This window comes from Anabrus simplex, chromosome 2, assembly GCF_040414725.1.
Source record: "Anabrus simplex isolate iqAnaSimp1 chromosome 2, ASM4041472v1, whole genome shotgun sequence".
Taxonomy (NCBI): Eukaryota; Metazoa; Arthropoda; class Insecta; order Orthoptera; family Tettigoniidae; genus Anabrus; species Anabrus simplex.
This window is the reverse complement of record NC_090266.1, coordinates 640,632,320-640,654,177: the sequence shown is the minus strand read 5'-3', so window position 1 is coordinate 640,654,177 and position 21,858 is coordinate 640,632,320. Positions and strand designations below refer to the sequence as shown.

At 39.3% G+C, this 21,858-nt stretch overlaps 1 protein-coding gene across 4 annotated transcripts in view; it reads right to left on the bottom strand.

Annotated features, from left to right (window-relative positions):
- The window catches only part of LOC136864302 (vacuolar protein sorting-associated protein 26B-like), a 385,738-nt gene that overhangs the window by 144,171 nt on the left and 219,709 nt on the right, over window positions 1-21,858 (bottom strand). For all 4 annotated transcript variants that reach the window (XR_010859291.2, XM_068226233.1, XM_067141107.2 and 1 more), the window contains exon 6: window positions 21,528-21,739. Coding sequence is in view for 3 of the 4 variants with exons in the window: in XM_068226233.1 (XP_068082334.1) it covers window positions 21,528-21,739 (212 nt within the window). In the remaining variant the exon portion in view is untranslated. The remainder of the gene's footprint in view (window positions 1-21,527; window positions 21,740-21,858) is intronic.

Below are 21,858 nucleotides of genomic sequence, written 5' to 3'. Positions count from 1 at the left end.
ACCGAGGACTACTAGGTCCCAGTAGACACCAGATTAGTCTGACTGTAAATCTAGAGCACGTTACGGGCAGGTGAAGGCAGCTTACTACAGGGAAGAGTGATGTGACGCGGGAAGGTGTATCGAAAGACAGAGTTTAAAAGAACTGCATTCCCTTGATGATTAGCGAGGTGTGAAGTGCTGAAATACTCCAGTGCCAGTGCGTACAAGAGGAGCGAGGAGAAAGAAGAAGGGTGACGCCGCAAGGAAAACATCCCTCTCGGAAGATAAGTATTTACTGAAGCAGACAATTTAAGAAATAAAGGGAACTAAGGACTTCTAAGTAACTTTGAAGTGTTGTCACATTAGGAAGTTCCCTTATTGAGAAGAGAGAGTACATTTATACCTAACTGTGTAAATTTCTGAATATATGTTTGTTGTGTAAAACTTCTGGTCACTGGGCAAGTTGGCCGTGCGGTTAGGAGCGTGCAGCTGTGAACTCGCATCCGGGAGATAGTGGGTTCGAACCCCACTGTTGGCAGCCCTGAAAATTGTTTTCCGTGGTTTCCCATTTTCACACCAGGCAAATGCTGGGGCTGTACCTTAATTAAGGCCACGGCCGCTTCCTTCCCATTCCTAGGCCTTTCCTGTCCCATAGTCGCCATAATACCCATTTGTGTCGGTGCGACGTAAAGCAAAATAGCAAAAAACCTTCTGGTAATTCTAATATACCTTAGCTCGGCAGAAGGCCATCTAATTTGGTGTCATTGTATCGAACAGCTGTGTATTGAACCCATTCCGGTCCCCAGCTTGTCCCATCCTTACGATACGACAACGTGTATTTGACGCATACTGTCATGTCAGCGTCCTTAGAACTAGTACTCTCCGGAAAATATCCCCGTACGTCACTGGTATGTACTTGGTGTGTCTAAATGTTTTGATGAATGCTAACAGAAAAACAAAAGATACAAACTAATTTCCTTCATTGCCCTTCAAAAAAATTGCGAATTGCTACAACACGTTTGGGATCATTCGTACAGCTTCTGGAAATGATCAGCAAAGGTCCTTTCAGGAATCTATAGCAGAATGTCTGTTGGACAATCTTGGGTGGTTGCCACACTGGCAATATATAGATATTTGACTCTTAGACTTTCACATGCGGGTCTTTCTGGGCTGTGGGAAGGTCTGAACTCCATTTCATCGATTCTAGTTTGAACTGGTAGCACCAGATCTCATCTCCAGTGACGATTGTTTGTTGAAAGGAAAGATCCTGGTCACACATGGTAATGGAATCTAAGTTTCCACCCATTTTGCTTTCTGCTCGTCTGTCAGCTGGTGCAGCACAAACCAGGAGCAGATCTTCCAGTTATCCAAATAATAAATGTATAAATCAATAACAAGGCTACCTAAATCATCGTGGACAATGGTGTGCAACGTGTCCTTAATGCTCAATTCTTCTGCCGTCAATCATGAAGTCAGTTGTTGATCTTGTGCCAGCATTTGTTGCACTCACTTGATCATGTCTGGGGTTCAGCCCATTGACAACTGATTCAAACGTGACTTATCTCAGTCATTTCCATTCCTCAATGAAAGCATTTGAACCAACCATAAACTCATTTTCTGCTGATGGCTTTCCTCTTGTAAACAGTTCATATGTCTTTGTCACCATTTCCGCAGAACTTAATATTCACATGCTGCTCCATTGCACTGCCATATTACCTCTCATCACAAAACTACATCCTACTGGCCGCAGCAAGTTTAACCCCCTGATGATATGTATTCCACGCTTACAGGCGCTTCTCGCAACTTCTTGTTATTGTTGTAATAGGCCGTCAGAAAAAGAAAAAAGAAAAAGAAAAAAAAAGGGCATTCCTCTTTTAGCTGGACAAAGAAGGACTAGAGAACCATCAAGATGGCCCCTCCACAGCAATACAAGACGGGTCTTCACCACAACGTAAGCTGAACCATAGTCACCATTTCCTGATAAATCATTTATGTTCTTCCCACCTCATCCAGCACATATCTCAACCTGTTTAAATCAAGAACTTCTAGTTGTTTTTGGCAGCACCCAGGCTGAGTCTCAATGTATACATATTCAGCTTCGGACCACACCACACACTACTTTACCCATTCACTTCGGTCAATTGTCCCAAAAAAAATGTCCTGCACACTTGAGGAACAGATCATCAAGTATACGATGGAGAAATTGAGTTCAACTTCCTTACTTCTTCCACAAAATCTTTGTTTCAATTATATGGACAGGATTATTATGTTAACAGCTTTATGCTCCTAACTTCATTGGTTTTTAAAGATGCCAATGTGCTGGAATTTTTCCTACAAGATTTCTTTCAAATGCCAGTAAATCTACCAACACGAGATTGGCATACTGAGCCCTTTCGAATATCACTGGACTGAAGTGGGACTGAATTAGCTAACTTGGGGTCTACAGTCTGAGCCACAAAAACCAACTACAGGGTCTGGTTAATTTGCAAAACTACTGTCGCTGAAGTTCCACAAAAGCTAACCAGCTCTTCAGGAAATTCCCTCATGACCAAAAAATAATATAGCATGCAATTAGTGAGGAGGTACTACAGTATTTGCGCACCTTTTAGTGATAGATGGACACCCTAGTGCTGAATCGGTCGACCTCGGTTATCTTCGAGATTCGTATTGGCAACCTTTGAAAAACAAACTATGAATTGCTTATGCATCACTGTGTGACATTTGGCATACACTTTACATACTAGTACTGTTGTTTACACAGCAAAGCCAAACTATAGAATTCAGGCTAGGAACAAGATTCGCATCGAAAAATGTTATACAATATTATGTGCATGCAACACAGTTGTCGGCTCAAGATAATAAAGGTTTAGAAAATTCATATTGATCGATCATATTATAAATTTAATTCAGATTTCATTTCCATTCAGTTGGCAGTATTACTGGAACTGGGAGAGCTCCCTTCTTACTACTCACCCCCAGACAAAAATCTACTAAGAAAAGGTGCACGAATAGTAATCATAAGCCCAAATGTTTGAGGAAATAATTGAGAAAGTAGTAGGGTATGCTCAAAACATTTTGCAATAAATATTTATTTTTTGAAAAGCCTCCGAGGCTCAGGCGGCAGTCTCTTGCCACTGGGTTCTGTGCTTCAAATCCCGGTCACTCCACGTGAGATTTGTGCTGGACAAAGCGGAGGCGGGACAGGTTTTTCTTCGGGTACTCCAGTTTTCCTGTCAATTCATTCCAGCAACACTCTCCAATACCATTTCATTTCATCTGTCTTTCATTAATCATTGCCCCAGAGGAGTGCAACAGGCTTCGGCAGCCGGCACAATTCCTATCCTTGCCGTTAGATGGTGATTCATTTATTCCATTCCTGACCCTGTCGAATGACTGGAAACAGGCTGTGGATTTTCATTTTCATCCACTTTTGAATTAACTATGTGAGAATGAAATACATTTTTCAGCATGAGATTCACAAAGACTTCGATGATAGACATATAAATAACATATGATCTCAATCTCTTGAACAAATCCACTGTGATATGTAACAGCTCTGGGAAATATTTGAAGACAGGACAAATCTTACACTTTTGATGAACTGAAGAACAGCTTTCAATATCTCAGAGACAAAGATCTTTCAAATGGATGCCAGAATTGTGTGGCAATTAAAAACAGACAGTTCCTGCACCTTGCAGCCAAGACAATTGCAGTACACATATTAAATGCAAATAAATGGCATTTTATTAGAAAATCATTCTAGTGCTAGTGTTAACACTTGCTACTGCCAGTCGGGGATACAATCAGATGCCCACTATCTCCCCGCTGCACTGAATTCAAGAGGACAAATTGGGGCAAATGTTCATTTATAGGTAGAGGAGTTAGGGATTGGAATAATATATCACGGAAGATGTTCAATGAATTTCCAAATTCTTTGCAATCATTTAAGAAAAGGCCAGGAAAACAACAGATATGGCATACGCCACCTGGGCGACTGCCCTAAATGCACATCGGTAGTGATCCAAAAGTTACTTGATATGAGACACTGCCAGCTCTCTGTGAACAATGGACGTTTGCTACTCCTTACAACCATTCACCCCTACTTCCTCATCTTGGCATATCGTCACTGCCGGGAAGAAACCTACGTGTAAAACAAAATTTTACAGGAGAGACAAACAACTACATTTTTAAGAGATGTACTTAATGACCAAGATTATGAACAATTCTAGCTTATAACAACCCACTAGCGTCTATTCGAGGTTTAAAAATATCTGCAGAATGTTTATATTCACTACAAAATCAACATAACATGGTTAGGTGGTATACATAGGAGATTTTGTTTTTTGCAGAGTGACACACAAGAGATTTGTTTGCATGGATTATATTGTTTATTACTTTAAAATGTTTACCAACTGAGTAATTCAGATTACAATAATACCAAACCAAACCAAACCAAACCAAACCAAACCAAACCCTATAGCACTATAGCATTTGAAGGGCCTTGGCCTACCAAGTGATCACTGCTCAGCCCGAAGGCCTGCAGATTATGAGGTGTCATGTGGTCAGCACGACAAATCCTCTCAGCCGTTATTCTTGGCTATGTAGACTAGGGCCGCTATTTCACTGTCAGATACTCCTCAATTCTAATCATTTAGGCTGAGTGGACCTTGAACCAGTCCTCAGGTCCAAGTAAAAATCCCTGACCTGGCCGGGAATTAAACCTGGGGCCTCCGGGTAAGAGGCAGGCACGCTACCCCTATACCACGGGGCCGGCTCAGATTACAATAATAGCACGAATAAAGGTACAGTATATAAATACACATGTAAACTCTCACTTAGCATGTTACTTGTACGATACAATGTTTTACATCTTTTACGTTAGCATGAATTAATGTAATAGTCAGGTAGGAGGTAGAATATTTTCTGGAATAGCAGATGTAACTTTGGAATATCACATAGGATGTTTTCGTCAGATAATAGAGTGAGGTCTCTGTTTTCCGGTAGTATCAAAATCTCATTTTTTCCCATTATTGCACATTATTGATGTAGAACATGGGGCATTATTAAAATTGTGGCTTAGCTGTTGGCTTTCTACACACAGCTGAGGTTCGATTCCTGGTTGATCCCAGGCTGGAATTTTCACCTGAAAAATCATGTGGCATCAGGAAGGGCATCCAGCTCCCGGCCAAAATCCAAAATGAGCCAAGGTGGCTCCAGCGACCCCAGGAACATCTGGGGTAAGGTGAAAAGAGGTTTTAAACAACTGTGGGCAGACTCGAGGGGAGGTGAAGCTGACAAAATTTACTGACTATTTATTTCAAATGTAGCTGCAGTAGTTGACATGAAGACTATGTTGTCTTGCACTCCCTTCTCCTACATTGCGAAACTAACATTAGCATGCCATTGTACTGAACAATATGTAAGAATGAATTTAGAAATAACAATCAGAAGTGAATTATGTGCATGCTTTAATAATGTATACATTATGCAGAAGTAATAAGACAATGGCGTACCACACTTGTAACAATAAGACACCCATTTACATGCTGTAAATCACAGACGTTCTTTATTATGGGCAAACTTATCTGTTGTGTTGCCACCCTATGCTGTTCTAACCTTTCCCTACCTAACTGCTGCATCCTACATCTGCTCTAATCTGCTTGTCATGTTCATACCTTGGTCTACCCCTATCGTTTTTACCACCTACACTTCCTTCGAAAACCAACTGAACAAGTCCTGGGTGTCTTAAGATGTATTCTATCTTTTCTTCTCATCAAATTTAGTCAAATCAATCTCCTCTCACCAATTCGATTCAGTATCTCTTCTTTCGTGATTCAATCTAAACATCTCACCTTCAGCATTCTTCTGTAACACTACATTTCAAAAGCTTCTATTCTTGTTCTTTCTGAGCCAGTTATCGTCCATGCTTCACTTCCATACAATGCCATGTTCCAGATGAAAGTCTTCAGAAACATCTAATTTCTATATCAATCTTTGAAGCGAGCAAATTTCTTTTCTTAAGAAAGGCCTTCCTTACTGTGCTAGTCTGCATTTGATGTCCTCTTCACTTCTGCCATCGTTAGTTATTTTACGACCCAAGTAACAATATTCATTTTCTTCTGCTAAGATTTCACTTCCTAATCTAATATTTCCTGCATCTGACTTTTGTTTGATTACACTCCATCACTTTTGTTTTGGACTTCTTTATTTTCATCTTTTATTCCTTACCCAAGACTCAGTCCACGTCATTCAGCATTTTCTCCACATCTTCTGCAGTTTCACATTAACTAACAATGTCATCTGCAAATCTCAGGGATTTTGATTTCCTCTCCATGGATTCTGATTCTCTTCCAAATTTCTCTTTCATTTCCTTTACTATCTGTTCTATATAAATAATGAAAAGGATGGGGGGCAAACTGCAACCTTGCCACACACCTTTCTGGATTGCTGCTTATTCTAAGCCCTTGATATTTTCGATATCTGATCCTGATCACCTTCAAAATCTCAAATAGTTTGATACAATCAACATTATCGAATGCCTTTTCTAGATATATGAAACTCAATGTCGCAAGATCCTAATTCGATCTTCTAAGATCAGATGTAAAGAAAGGATTGCTTCACACGTTCCCTCATTTCTTTGGAAGTCAAACTGATCTTCTCCCAACTCTGTTTCAACTTGTCTTTTTTCATTCTTCTATAAATAATAAGTGTTAAAATTTTGCAGGCGCCTGATACTAAACTAATGGTGCGGTAGTTTTCACACTTGTCAGCACTGGTTTTCCTGTCTCATACATCTTACATACTAAATGGAATAACTTCACCATGCTGGTTTCTCCTAAGGCAGTCAGTAATTCAAAGGGAATGTCATCAATTCCAGGTGCCTTGTCCCTACTTAGGCAGAGGTGCCAACTAATACAGATTGTCCATAATGATTAAGGATTACACTCGTGATTACGGCATTATTGTTGAAGGGGAAATTATTACGGAAAAGCAACATTATCACGACAAAAATTAATTTCTACGAAAAAAAAAACTAAAAAACAATCCCTTAGAACAGAGCCTCTCAAACGCCCAAAATCTCACACATGCAAAACGAGGCGCAAGAGCTCCGTGCACTGTGCATCGGTCGGGCTCGGCTTGTCTCGGACCAACGCTTAGTCTCTGGGCTACTCGGCTAAGCTCGGCTCTACTCAGTGCAACTTAGCTCGGATTTGGAGCGCTTCGGGGCAAGTGTGGAAGAGGGAGACAGGGGGAGCGAGCAAGACAGGAGTGAGGAAAGAGAGAGTAAGCGCTATTGCTCCAAATCGAGGAGTGGGGGGTCTGCACTCTGGTCAACCAAATGAAGTCGTCTTTTGCACCGTGCACAGTGCATGCACCAAGCGCATGCGCCCTGAGAGGCCCTGCCTTAGAATATTGCTGGTCAACCCTCCTCGTTTCAATGTCTGAAAGTTGGCACCTAAACATATTTCACAGTTATTGTCGTCACTTCCTTTTGTTTCCCGCAAGCGTTGTGAAATCACGGCCAGCTACACAGATATACACTGCTCTCTTAGCTAGAATGACGAATCAAGTTGGCTGTGAAGTAGGCTCTACTCCTAGCTCTGCTGTTCTGGAGTGCGTGCGTTCGCGTCCCCATTTGCTGTGGTGCGTATACGGTGAGTGGTATATTTAGGGCATTTCAATTCTAATTATCCTAGTCGTTGATTGGAAAAGAAGTGATTGCTTTTGTAAAATGAAGCAGAGCAATTGTCAAATTGCATCTTCTTCTAAGAAGACAGCAGAGTTACAGAAATATCGAGGCGGTTACACAAAGGAATGGCCATGCCTACTTGCTTCAAGTGGTAGTGAAAGCCACGTGTTCTGCAGTGTGTGTTCGTGTGATTTCTCTGTGGCTCTTCGTAAAAAGTAATGAAACTGCGGAGGGACAAATGCCGAATTGCTGTTCACATCATTTCTTTTGGAGCATAATATTCCGTTATCAGCTTCAGACCACAGCTTAGATCAACGTTCCCCGACTCTAAAAATATCTCAGAAATATGGTTGCGCAAGAACTAAAACCTCTGTTTTAGTTCAATACACGGCATCTGAGGTAAAAAAGAAAATTGTCACGGTGAGAGATTAGGGTACAAAACTAATTAGCAAAACAGTCAAAATAACATAATGAATCAAAATCATGGAAAATAGTTCCAATTATTTACAATAAATCATGACAAAGTTATTGAATTACAGACGATGGCCTTGTACAATTATATTTAAGAAAATTAAATCAATGTGAAAATTATAACATATGAAATTAAGGAAGGGGCATGTTGAAATATTTACTACGGAACAGATAGTTGCAAGAATAATAGAATTTAATGCAGAGGCCAAGTAAGTTGCTGCCTTTCCTAAAACACTTCAGTAAAAGGCGCACAGCTTTAACTAGTGTACGTTAAATTGATACAGTAGTACGGGAGGCAACCCCATGGGAAATTAAAATATTACATATTACTTATAAGACCAGAAAACAATGTTACATTTAAATTTCATTTGAACATACAAAATAAGAAAGGGAACTGCCTACAAAGATAAAGTTGTTATGGCCAGCTAAGAGGGCTAAGTCATTTGAAGTTAAAAATTGGCGAGTGGAAAATACTGCGGGCAAATTCTGGCACCCAAATTAAAATTTATGTTAAAAATTTACATTTAAAAGTTTAAATCCAAAAACAAAGAAAACAGTGCTCACCCAGAGGGCCGGTAGTCCATCACGGGACAGACGGAGGAGACGTCTGCTCCCTTCGCCGGTCAGAAATCAAAGACGGAAACAAGCTTGATTCTGGCCAAGTCGCCAGAAGCCGCAAATGGGGGTAATTAGGAGATAACCGATTATGGCACGGGAATTACACTCGCGACTCTTACATTCACCACTAAGAAACTTCGTTATTCTAGCCAAAAACGGCTCCTAAATTTTTTGATGAGGAAAGATATTTACAACTTCCACAAGTTTTCTTTCTGATGAAACTGGAGATATCTAGAAACATCCTACTAACAACGGCACATGTAGCTACACCCTACCACAAAAGTCAGTACCCTAAAGTCTACAAATGCTAGTTACAGTGTTATTTAAATTACAAAAGTTTACACAATAACAAAATTAACCTTGTAGAGTTCCAGGATAATTAAATAACACCAAATATCTTATATGTATAAATTTCTTGAAGCACCAATAACTTAAAATGTGTCTTTTTTCAAGATTTCCAAATTTAGCTAGATATTAAAAAAATATACGTAACAAGGATTGAGATTTCAATGTCTTTAATGTCTTTTCTTGAGGCTTCGAAAATTACATAAAATAATACACAACATTCTTAATATCTTTTCATGAGGCTGTCCTAAATTAGATAAAATGGTACACAGCATCTTTCAAAATACAGCAAAACACAGCTGTTTTGTCACCGTGACATCCTCCCCCTCTTCAAATTCAAACACAGCTCGAAACAAATTTTAATATAATTTAAGTTAATGAGGGTGGGGGTTGACCTGATATCACATCAGACACTCAGCACCACTTGTATCTTGGTTCTTGAGAAGAACGTCCATTACTGTTCGAAGAGTCCCAAATTCTAGTATCACTGACCACATGCAGCTGCTGACTATGGCCGATTGCTAACAACTCCATACACCATCAGTCCAACCCTGACAATTAGGAGACTTCACCTCAGCTCACCCATAAAGCAAACTGACCAGTAACCACCAGTGAAGTGTGGTGTAGTATAGCATAACTGCGACCACCAGAAACATCTGGCCACTCCATTTCATGTCAGATGATAGCGACCCCACAGTTCAATATGCTCTCCAAACAGGCACGGCAGGTTGCACCTCGGATTGACCCAGTTATGGTAGCAACTGGAACGTAAACTTATCCGCAGCAGAAAGAAGAATTTTTGAAGTAAAGCCATTTTCCAGCAATTTAGAAGATCCTGAAGAGAGAGCTTAAATGTTCAAGAGAGGTTTTATCCTTTTTTGTTTTTCTTCTTCTAATAAAAAAACAGTGTCACCAAACCAGTGTCGACGAACTCCATTGGGACATCCCCTCCCACGCTATGGATTTGAGATACTCCAGCCCCCGGGGCAAGCACTATTTATAAATTTCAAAAGAAATGGTGAAAGATTAAAAAGTAAATCTACTGGAGTTTACCCTTCAGTCTGAAAATTTTACAGATAAAATCCCTAGTTATGAAGATGAATGCAAATTCTACATAACCTAACCATGATACAGAATTCATTACACTTAAAGGAAACAAATACCTAAGAGGGACACCTATTATGGTCACGAACGGCCATTCTTATTGCTAAACAACTAAAACAACTCATAATTAAACAGTAAGGATAACTGAATTATTTGCTGGCCAGCATAAAATTAAAATTTGCTTACAAGTATGGTTTTTCTTATAACTAAAATTTTCCTTATAACTAAAACATAAATGGTTTACAAATCATTAATTGTAACTAAGAGATTTTGACTTGCGACATGTGGACTAATGATCCTCTTCTTCTCAGGATCACTTACTAATAAAGATACAGGAGTTTATAAAATTATTATAAATTATAAAATTGTGCAGGGACCTCGAAACCTGGGAGCTACCTTGCTAATGACATTCTCCGCAGCACTACTGAAAAGACGGGTCTTAACATACACCTGGTCACCCACAGACAGATTGTGCGGCCTTCGCCCGTGATTGTAGTTACGTTGAACTTTAAGCGCAATAAACTTTCACATTTTTATGCGCATGGTACCAAGTAGCACGGATCGTTTTAGGAATGGCTATGTCAGGAAGAAGGTCGTTAATGGACCATAGATTTGAAAGAGGGGAATCAGGAGTAAAAGCTAGAATTAACGAAGCAGGCGTTTGCTTACGGCTTTCATGGGCGGCAATACTGAAAGCAAATGACAACCAATTGAGCGACGAATTCCACTTAGAGTGGTCAGCAGAGTGGTAGGCAATAAGAGCAGATCTAAGATTTTGATTAACTCTTTCAGCATAATGTGGTCTCTGATAATAACGGGTAGAGGTTACATGAGAAACTGACAAATCAAAACCGAATTTACTGAACTGCACAGAGGTAAAAGCTCTGGCATTGTCACTCACTAAAAATTGACAGGGTCCAAATGAAGCAAAGATCTGTTTCAAACAAGAAATGGTAGTGTTAGCATTAGCCATACAAGTTGGGAACAGCCAAGTAAAACTTGAGAATGTATCAACACACACAAGTATGAAATGATGGCCCGTCAGTGACCTGGGGAAAGGAACAATGTAATCAATGAATCGCTCCATAGGGTGAGAAGCTTGCTCAGATGACAACACACCTAGGCCAGTATTAGGAGCAGGTTTACTAATGTAAGTTTTGCAAGATTTGACAAGGGTACGGATTTCACTGTCCATGGATTTCCAAATTAAATGTTTACAGATTTTCTCTCTAGTTTTGAAAACTGGAGATTCATGAAAATATTTGGAGAGAGCCGGAACTAGGTTAGATGGAACTACAGTTTTGGGGTCTCTGCGACCGCGAGCAGGACAACACAGAACACCATTCTTAAGAACATAAGGTTTAACATGTTCACCAGACTTAATCCTGTCAATAATAGCCTTTAATTCTGCATCGTCTTCCTGATGTTTGGATATATCTTCCAAAAGAAGAGCCAGTGAGAGCTACATTTACAAAGGCTGAAACTTGTTGAGGAGAGGGATCTGCAGACGCAGAGGATCAGAACTGCCAGGATAGAACATCCTACCGAGGCTATCAGCCACAACGTTTTCAGTGCCATGAATGTGACGAGCTTCAAGTTTGAAAGCTGAGATGCATACTGCCCAACGTGCAGGTCGACCTGTCCTCCTTGGCTTGGCCAGCACCCAACTCAATGCCTGATTATCAGTTTCAAGATCGAAAGGGAGATGTTCAAGATACATCCTGAATTGTTCTAAAGAAAAGACAACAGTTAAGGCTTCCAATTCACAAATGGATAATTTCCTTCAGCAGGATTTAAACTACGTGAAGTATAAGAAATGGGACGACGTCCCTCTTCAAATTCCTGAAGGAGAACACCAGAAATACCTGTCGAAGAGGCATCGGTTTGAAGAATGAAACACTTTGAACAATCTGGCATAGCCAATACAGGAGCATTATGTAATGCAGATTTAAAGTCATAAAAGGCTTCCAAGTTGGGCATCACCCCACTAAATTTAGCATCTTTTCTTCTCAAGGCATTTAACGCAGCTGCTCGTTCAGCAAAGTTGGGGATACATTTTTTAAAGAAATTAACCATAACAATGAACCTGGCTACAGCCTTAACATCTTTAGGGGTAGGAAAATTTTGGATGGCTGCAGAACGAGACTGATCAATAGAAACACCTTCCTCAGACACAATGTGCCCTAAGAAGGACATCTGAAGTTGTGCGAAAGTAACCTTGCTAGCCTTAAGGGTTAGACCTGTTTAGACAGTCTTTCAAGGACTTCATTGAGATGGACAAGGTGCTCTTCAAAAGTTTCACTGAAATTTACCAAACTGTCCAGGTAATTGTACACAAACTTGAATTTAATGTCTGACAAAACATTATCTACTAACCGAGTAAGGACAGCAGCACCCGTACCTAATACGAACGGCACTCTTTCAAATTCATAGAGGTTCCAATCGGTGGCAAAAGCAGTGAGGTGCTTGGATTCCTCAGCAAGAGGTATATGATAACATGCCTGATTCAAATCAAAAGTGGTACAAATTTTGGCATTAGCAAACTAAGAGAAAAAAGAGTGCAAATCAGGAAGGGGAACAGATTGAAGGACAACTCTCTTGTTCAACATCCGATAGTCAATGACAGGACGATAACCACCCTGTGGTTCAGGGACAAGAAACATGGGAGAAGAATAAGCAGGTTTTGAAGGATGTTTTACACTGTCAGCAAGCATTTGATCAATAATAGCCCTAAGGGATTTCATTTTAGGAGGCAACAGCCGATACAGAGGAGAGCGAACAGGTATGTTATCAGCAACTTCTATTTTGTACTCCAAAACATTAGTTACACCTAACTTGTCGGTAAATACATCTGGAAATTTATCGCAAAGATTCTTTTTTTTTTTTTTTTTTTTTTGCTATGGGCTTTACGTCGCACCGACACCGATAGGTCTTATGGCGACGATGGGATAGGAAAGGCCTAGGAGTTGGAAGGAAGCGGCCGTGGCCTTAATTAAGGTACAGCCCCAGCATTTGCCTGGTGTGAAAATGGGAAACCACGGAAAACCATTTTCAGGGCTGCCGATAGTGGGATTCGAACCTACTATCTCCCGGATGCAAGCTCACAGCCGCGCGCCTCTACGCGCACGGCCAACTCGCCCGGTCAAAGATTCTTAAGTTGATTGGCCTGACCATCAGGCAAATGATCAAAAGCTTTGGGTTCACCCGTATCTGACATGACAAGGAAGAATAGGGGAGTGATTACACAGCTTAAAAATTCTCATGGAAACTCTAAAATGGAAACCATTGTACTGCAGGTCCAAAATCATACCAGTTTTGGCAATAAAACTTGCACCCAAAATGAAAGTATAAGATAAATCTTTTGCAACTAGTACTGTCATTTTCCATGTAAAATAACAGATTCTGATTTTGACATCTAGAGATCCTATTATATTCAAAGAGTTAGAATTAGCAGTATGGCAGGTTAAAGATGCAGATTTCAATGGAGGAAACATGCAAACAGTTTTCATTTAGTTATACCAGTTCTCAGTCATCAATCTGATGCTACATCCAGAATCTACCAATACACAACAGGTTCATTAATTACTTCTACGCATATGTAAGGTAATTTACAAGGAGGGATAGCAGAAATGCCACAAGATTTTAGGAAATTGACCCTAGGTTCAGACTGGTACCTATTCTCAGCCACAGATTTTGGTGAATCGTACTTTAGCATGCAGTTATAACAGACAAAACATGAAGCTACACTTGGAGGTTTACCACAAGAATTGACTGTTAGTCATCTGGAATTACCATTGCCAGAATGCCCAGACCCTGAAGAATTGCGTGGGCACTGTCTAGAGAAATGCCTATTCGACCCACAGTATTAACAAGAATTATTGGTGGAAGAGATTCTACCCATATCAGGTTTTGAATTGCCTAAGAGCCCAATCTTAGGACAATTCCACTGGAAATGTTCAGTGGAACCACAACTAAAACATGCACGAGAATTACGTGGTTTGGAAGAAAGAGAAGGAGCAGTTTTAGTAACCTGTGGAAAAGAAATGCTCATAGGAGCGCGAGCTAACGCAACGCGTAGCTGATCGGGATATCTAATACCTTCAGCAGAAACAGCGATAGTTTTCAATTGAGCAAAAGTTGCCAGTTGCGGTGAAAGAGCAAGATACGACCGATAGTTAGGGGCAAGACCCTCAACAATGCTGGCAACCATTTGAGACTTAATAGTTGAGCGTAAAAATTCTAGCATAGAACTTAATATCCTGAATATACTCCGAGAAGAATTCATTCAAATGCTGCACTCTGAAATAATGTTTCTGCACTAACGAAGACAAGGCACGAGAAGGAATGAAGAATTCAAGTACACGTGCATGAAACTGATCCAGCGTCCATCTTTCAAAAATGGCTCTAATGATGTGCTCAGAAAGAGCTTCAGATACACGTGGATATAAGACTTGAAGAAAATGTGATCGCTACTTAAATAGTACACCATAGCCTGATCCTTAAATTGGATTAAAAACCGAAGGAAGGAAATAACCTGATCAATAGAGTTAGCAGTAAACTTCGCCACAGCAGTCAATGGACGAGGTAAAATGGAAAAAATCTGGGAGAAGGCAGGTGTAGGAGGTACCTGGGAAGGACTAGAGTGGTCCTGAGAAGGAATTACAGCAGCACAGTAACCCTGATTCGAGCACCCTTGAGAAAAGGGTGGCGTACTGAATGTGAGGTTAGGACTAGCATTAGACTGCAATGTAACAGGCGCAGATATTCTCATCTGCGAAACATTCTCACAAGTTTGAGAAACCACTTTGTGTAGGGGTTAAACAGCCTAAAGGAACACTAGGTACAGATGGCACTTGGATAGGAGCATAGTTTTGCACAATTGCATGAGACATAGGTTGTGTAGCAACAGTAGGCTGACACTGAGACACGGTAGAATTACCAGGTGCCATAGGAAAATTAGAAGACATACCAACATGTGCAGACAATGTATTACATTAATTACTTACAGGTACCAAAGCACTTGAAAAGAAAGCAGAAGATCCCTGGGGAACATTACCCACATTAGATTCCAGAATTACATTATCACTAGTGACCACAGTACAAGCTTGAGAAGCTGTAGATGTAAAAATGGGAGTAACACTTTCACACGATTCAAAAGAGGTAGACACTTGAACCTCAAATCTTGAATTAGGCAACTCATTCCCTTCAAGCAAGCCAACAATTTTGTCAAATATCCTAGAAAATTGTATGAATAAAGATTCACACTCCTGCCGCTCATCTACTGGCAAATTGAGAGACAACAAATCCCGAATCCAATCCAGATAATGTTGTAATTGCGCTTTGACATGCGTTAACTGACCATGCGAGGACTCAGAAAAACAGAAAAACACAAGAATTGCATTAAATTTCGACAATTTATCTCTAACCACTGCCAAAGACTCACGCAATTCGTCTGTAGTTAACGCAGGAATAGTTACGGGTAAATTAAGAGACTGTTTCAACAAGCTCTTGTCACCTCTTGACATTTCCTGCCGAATTTAATTTACGAATTCAGAGTTTGTAAATTAATTCTTTCTTTCTTTCTCAAATGAAAAGGATTAGGGATAACACGAGACATGCTGACAGCAAGGAACTGCAATTCAAGATAACTGAATACTTAAATGTTAAAGTTTTTAGGAGCTGGGCTGAGTGGCTCAGACGGTTGAGGCACTGGCCTTCCAACCCCAACTTGGCAGGTTTGATCCTGGCTCAGTCCGGTGGTATTTGAAGGTGCTCAAATACGTCAGCCTCGTGTCGGTAGATTTACTGCCATGTAAAAAGAACTCCTGCGGGACTAAATTCCGGCACCTTGGCGTCTCCGAAAACCTTAAAAAGTAGTTAGTGGGACGTAAAGCAAATAACTATTATTATTATTATTATTATTATTATTATTAAAGCTTTTAGGTTATTTTACATTAGCTAAGACAATCACCGTTAATCTCCCTTTTGTCGGCAACCACTTGCTCGGCTACCATTATGTAAACGTAAAGTAAAGTAAAGTAAAGTAAAGTAAAGTAAAGTAAAGTAAAGTAAAGTAAAGTAACCACTTCGGATTACACAACACAAGAACAATATAATAAGAATGATAATAAAATTCAGACTTCATGAGATTTGAATAAGTCAAATGAAACCCACACGATAAAGGCTACAGGAACAGCGTAAAGATATCAATAATAGGTTAACCAATATGACAACTATAAGACAGGAAATGGAAAGCAGGTTGGAAGCCTACAAGGTCCATGAGAAGGTAGTGCATTGTCAGGAGAACGAAATCCACGGTGATCCCTTACGAACACTATATTTACTAAATTAACACACAAGATTAAGGTACAAAACAAATTAATTAGCAAAACAGTCAAAATAACATAAATCGAAATCATGGAAAATATCACCAATTATTTACAATAAATCGTGACAGAAAGTTACTGGAATACAGACGATGAATTATATTTAAAAAATGAAATCAGCGTGGCACACATGAAATTAAGGAAGGGGCATGTTGAGACATTTACTACGGGGCAGATAGTTGCAAGAATAATAAAATTTAACGTAGAAGCCAATTAAGTCGCGCCTTTCCTAAAACACCTTGATAATTAATTTCATTTTTGTTCCGTATTGATATCTAACACATATCATGGAAAGAAAGAGAGATCCACCTGATCAATACTTATTTATTAAAAAGTTTTTTTAAAAACAGGACAGGTTTCGACTTCTCACAAAGTCATCTTCAGCTAACATACATTTACATTAGACTACACATATTCTCAATAGTAATACCTTGCCAAATTTTAAACAATTTTGTATTGAATGACATCAAGTAGTCATGTTTTTGAGTGGTTGTCCTGTTTGTATATTTAAGTTTGTTAGAAGACTAATATTACAAGGGTCTATTTTGAAACACATTAAAAGTTTACATTACAGGGTAAAACACATTGCTACAGCGTACAGCTTAGCTGCTTGGCGTGTACTTTTTTTCTCTCTCTCTCAAAGCTGTACGCTTCCCAACCATTCAACAGCAATAGTTATCAGATGTCATAGACTGGAAGAGGGCCACCTACAACAACTGCTTTACACACCAGTGTATCCTACTTTTTACGGTTTCAAGATTAATAACTTCAACAGCAAACACTCATCTTCAAACCAGAACACTTTGACAATATTAGAAAAATGCAAGCTACACAGTGCTTGGACTCAATGTAAACATTATATAATGATGCTAAAGGCCCCATATGAACTTAGCATGCATACACAATGAAACAAATGCCCCACACGAGTTCAACATACACCTTCATGAATGTTTATACTTTTCATTTGATTCATCAATAGACGTTTGCATCTTGGAGTGTACTTTCACCGTGTGTGCAATTAATGTATTCTAACGGTTTATAACTTGTCAATCAACACAGTTTTTAAGTTACCTATTTCACTATTATTATGAACGTAATGCGTTTCATTATGTGTATGTCAATCTAACTTCCGACTCATGTTTTTTCACTTCACAAGGTAAAAAGCCTAACACAACATTATAAGAACTTATACAGCTGTATTCAAGCATATTACCTTTTTACACCTGATGAATTATATTAAGAATTTGTTTTATCTGTATAACATGAAAGGTGATAGTACAAGTGTACATAGCAATGTGTTTTACCCTGTAATGTAAACTTTTAATGTGTTTCAAAATAGTTACCCTTTTAATATTAGTCTTTTAACAAACTTAAATATACAAACAGGACAACCACTCAAAAACATGACTACTTGATGTCATTCAATACAAAATTGTTTAAAATTTGGCAAGGTATTACTATTGAGAATATGTGTAGTCTAATGTAAATGTATGTTAGCTGAAGATGACTGTGAGAAGTCAAAACCGGTCCTGTTTTTTAAGTATTGATCAGGTAGATCTCTCTTTCTTTCTATGATATTTCCTAAAACACTTCAATAAAAGGCGCATAGCTTTAACTAGTGCACGTTAAATTGATACAGCAGTACGGAAGGCAACATCATGGGAAATTAAAATCTTACATTATTACGTATAAGACCAGAAAACAATATTACATATTACTTATAAGATCAGAAAACAATGTTACATTTGCATTTCATTAGAACATTCAAAATAAGAAAGGGAATTGCCTCCAAAGATAAAGTTGTTATGACCAGCTAAGAGGGCTAAGTCATTTGAAGTTAAAAATTGGAGAGTGGAAAATACAGCAGGCAAATTCTGGCACCCAAATTAAAATTTACATTAAAAAGTTTAAATATATATATAAACAAAGAAGACCCTGGCCAAGCAATGGGAACTTACGGTAGGATACTTTACTTTTAATTGGTCAGGTATTTTCATCAGGCTTAAAAAAAAAAAAAAAAAAAAAAAATCTCACTTTCAAGCCATTATAATTATTACAGTGCCATGAGCAAGGAAAAAGAATCTGGCCCAGTGAGGAAAGCAACGGGAAACCTACAATAACATAAGAGATATCACTTTTGGATGTGTACACACTTCAGAATCTGCTATTCAAGTGGTCTAGAATAGGTTTCAATTTGTAGAGTTTCTTCGGACCATATGTGGCTTCATCGTATGCTTCGTTATCAACAAAGTGTAAGAATTTGAGATGAAATCATCTTTCAGAGAACAGCTCCAAAAATATTAAGGGCTCTTATATCTGTCCACGAGAAAAATAGGTCTTGTTGTCTGGTAGCTGATGAATGCCTTGCAAGAGAAAGAATTCAAGTAAAGTCATAATATCATCTTTATTCCTGTCAGTCCACTGATTCACTCTCGAATATAGTTTCAAGGTTGGTGTGCTTCCTAAAAACTTGAGCATACTGGTTGGTTTCCCTACTTATTTCCGTTAATTCAGGAGTGAAAAACAATTGAAAATATTCTAGCAGATTATTTAAGTCTTCACTTTGTACATTTAGTCCAGGTTGTGCCGTAAATGTATATCTCGGCTGTTCAGATCCTACCTTTGTCCATACACCGAACTGAAAATCACCGCTAGTGCTCCCGTCACGTTCACCATTGCACTCACTATCTCCTGACATTTCAACATTAGTCTCACTATCAGATGACACACCATTCTTCGAATTGTCACAGTGTAATAAATCAAACAGCTCTTCTTCTCGCAGTTGTTTCCGAGTTCCGCTTGCACCTGCCATAATGCACTATCTACCACTCTCAGCAGCCTGGCGGCCGTTACTGGCTGGCTGCCAGCTGGGCCCGGAACGAAAGCATTTCGCCCGGTCACGTGGTTTTAGGAGAGTGCTGCTGTAGGCAAAGCTCGAAACTAACATACATGCACAAAGGAAAGCGATCTCGAATTCTATGATGGAATAAGTGTTCATAAACATCGCCGAAAGACATTTACAATGTGATGACTGAATATTCCGTCATGGCCATTTCAGAAGCCATGTGGCTATGATGATTTATTATATCATTACCAATTGAAAGGTTAACTATTCACAACATCCAATTAATTGAAACGAGTCACGGCCACTTACGAAGACATGTGGCTATGATGATTTATTCAGTCATGACTGCTTGAAAGTTTAACTGTTCACAACCTCCAATTAACTGAAATGAGTTTCTACTATAATACAGTACTATATTACTGTATATTACTGTACTGCCTGACTGTGTATCTTTGATTAATTGATTACTTCTGAATTACTTCTTCACTGCATTATAGTAACAGATCAAATCAAATACCTACAGCGTTTCCCCAGAATTTTTTGTCAGCCGGGTGGCAGGAATCACTAGCCGGGCGGCGAATACATTGTAAAACTTAAAAAAATAAAATAAAAAAAAATTTTCAATTCATTCCCCTTAGGGCATTAAAAATAATATCAGATAGGTAAGCATTAACTGAAAAACTGAACTATGTTAGTGGCATCACAAACAAGACATAACGGATTATTTTGAACTCTTAGTGTTCTACTACCTGCCTCTGTGGATCCGTGGTAGAGTGTCGGCCTCTGAATCCCAAGATAGCGGGTTCAAACCCGGCAGAGGTAGTCGGATTTTTGAAGGGCGGAAAAAAGTCCATTTGACACTCCATGTCGTACGATGTCGGCATGTAAAAGATCTCTGGTGATACATTTGGTATTTACCCGACAAAATTAATTGAATCTCAGCCATAGACGCCCAAAAGAGATCCGGTTTACTCTGTCTGCCATCTAGCGGACCTAGAGTAAAACGGAACGTCGAAATTGACTAGCAGACAGCCAGATGGCGTCAAATCGAAATGTCTGCACACGGTAGCTGAGGCCATATGATTATTATTATTATTATTATTATTATTATTATTATTATTATTCTACTGCTCGTTCCAAATCATGTAACAGCAGACTTAGGTCTACCACTCTGTTACTGTGGACATGTGCACTGCCATACGCATTTGTGACGTCATGCGAAATAGAGGGCTCGCATGCGATTCCATGCAAATCCAGACCCCGCTCGCGCACGACACTGCGTGGTGGTCACGCTAAACATTTAATCTCTGATGTAATTGATTCAATTATGCTGACAATAATGATTTTAGATCGATATTAACAGATTTAAAGTATTTAGATGTTAATTTGGAGCACCCGGTGAATGCAATATGTATTGAAATGAAATGTTGTATGGCTTTTAGTGCCGGGATATCCCAGGACGGGTTCGGCTCGCCAGGTGCAGGTCTTTCTATTTGACTCCCGTAGGCGACCTGCGTGTCGTGATGATGAAATGATGTTGAAGACAACACATACACCCAGACCCTGTGCCATTGGAATTCACCAATTAAGTTTAAAATCCCTGACCCAGCCGGCAATCGAACCCGGGACCCTCTGAACCGAAGGCCAATACGCTGACGGTTCAGCCAACGAGCCAGACGCAATATGTATTAATATTATGTAACTAGCACATATCTAGGTTATATTAGACGGGCGGTCTGTGAAAACAGCAGGGTGGTGAGTCCATTAAAATGGTCCTAGGGAGAACACTGACCTATGTCAATTTAGGTCATTTGTTATATGGCATTCTTGACAGTGCACAATATATTGTTGATACGCAAGCTTACAGTTTTCCATGATAACCATGGGGAATGAATTTGTTATTTATGCTACAATTGGAAGTAGCCATCACCATAACACCCCCCACTCAAGATCAAAGCAACTCCTTAGCACAGAATAAGGGCCAACAGTTACACAGGAATGGTAAGAAAGTAATATCTTGACCAATCTTTTCATTTCAATCATTACAGTTATCTTAATACTTAGTTAAAGAAAAGGATATTATACATACTTGCTGTTTAAAGTAGCGCCGATCCTCTTCATCCATAAGAACAAGGTTAAGATAATAACGAACTGAAAACTTCTTATTGATGTCCCTCATGGTTGGCGTAAGGTCATATCCAGCAAGGAATACCCGAATGGGGATACTCTCCCCTCTTACGGGAGCACCATCCATTATCTCATATTTTGCGATGGTCTCATTCTCAGTGAAAGTGTTAGGACCTAATAATGCATACATACAATGTGAAGATACACATTATATCAATAATATTACCTCGTAACTACTGACGACCAAAGAATGAAAACCAGTCAAGACCTTAACCTTAATTTTAGAGAGCCTT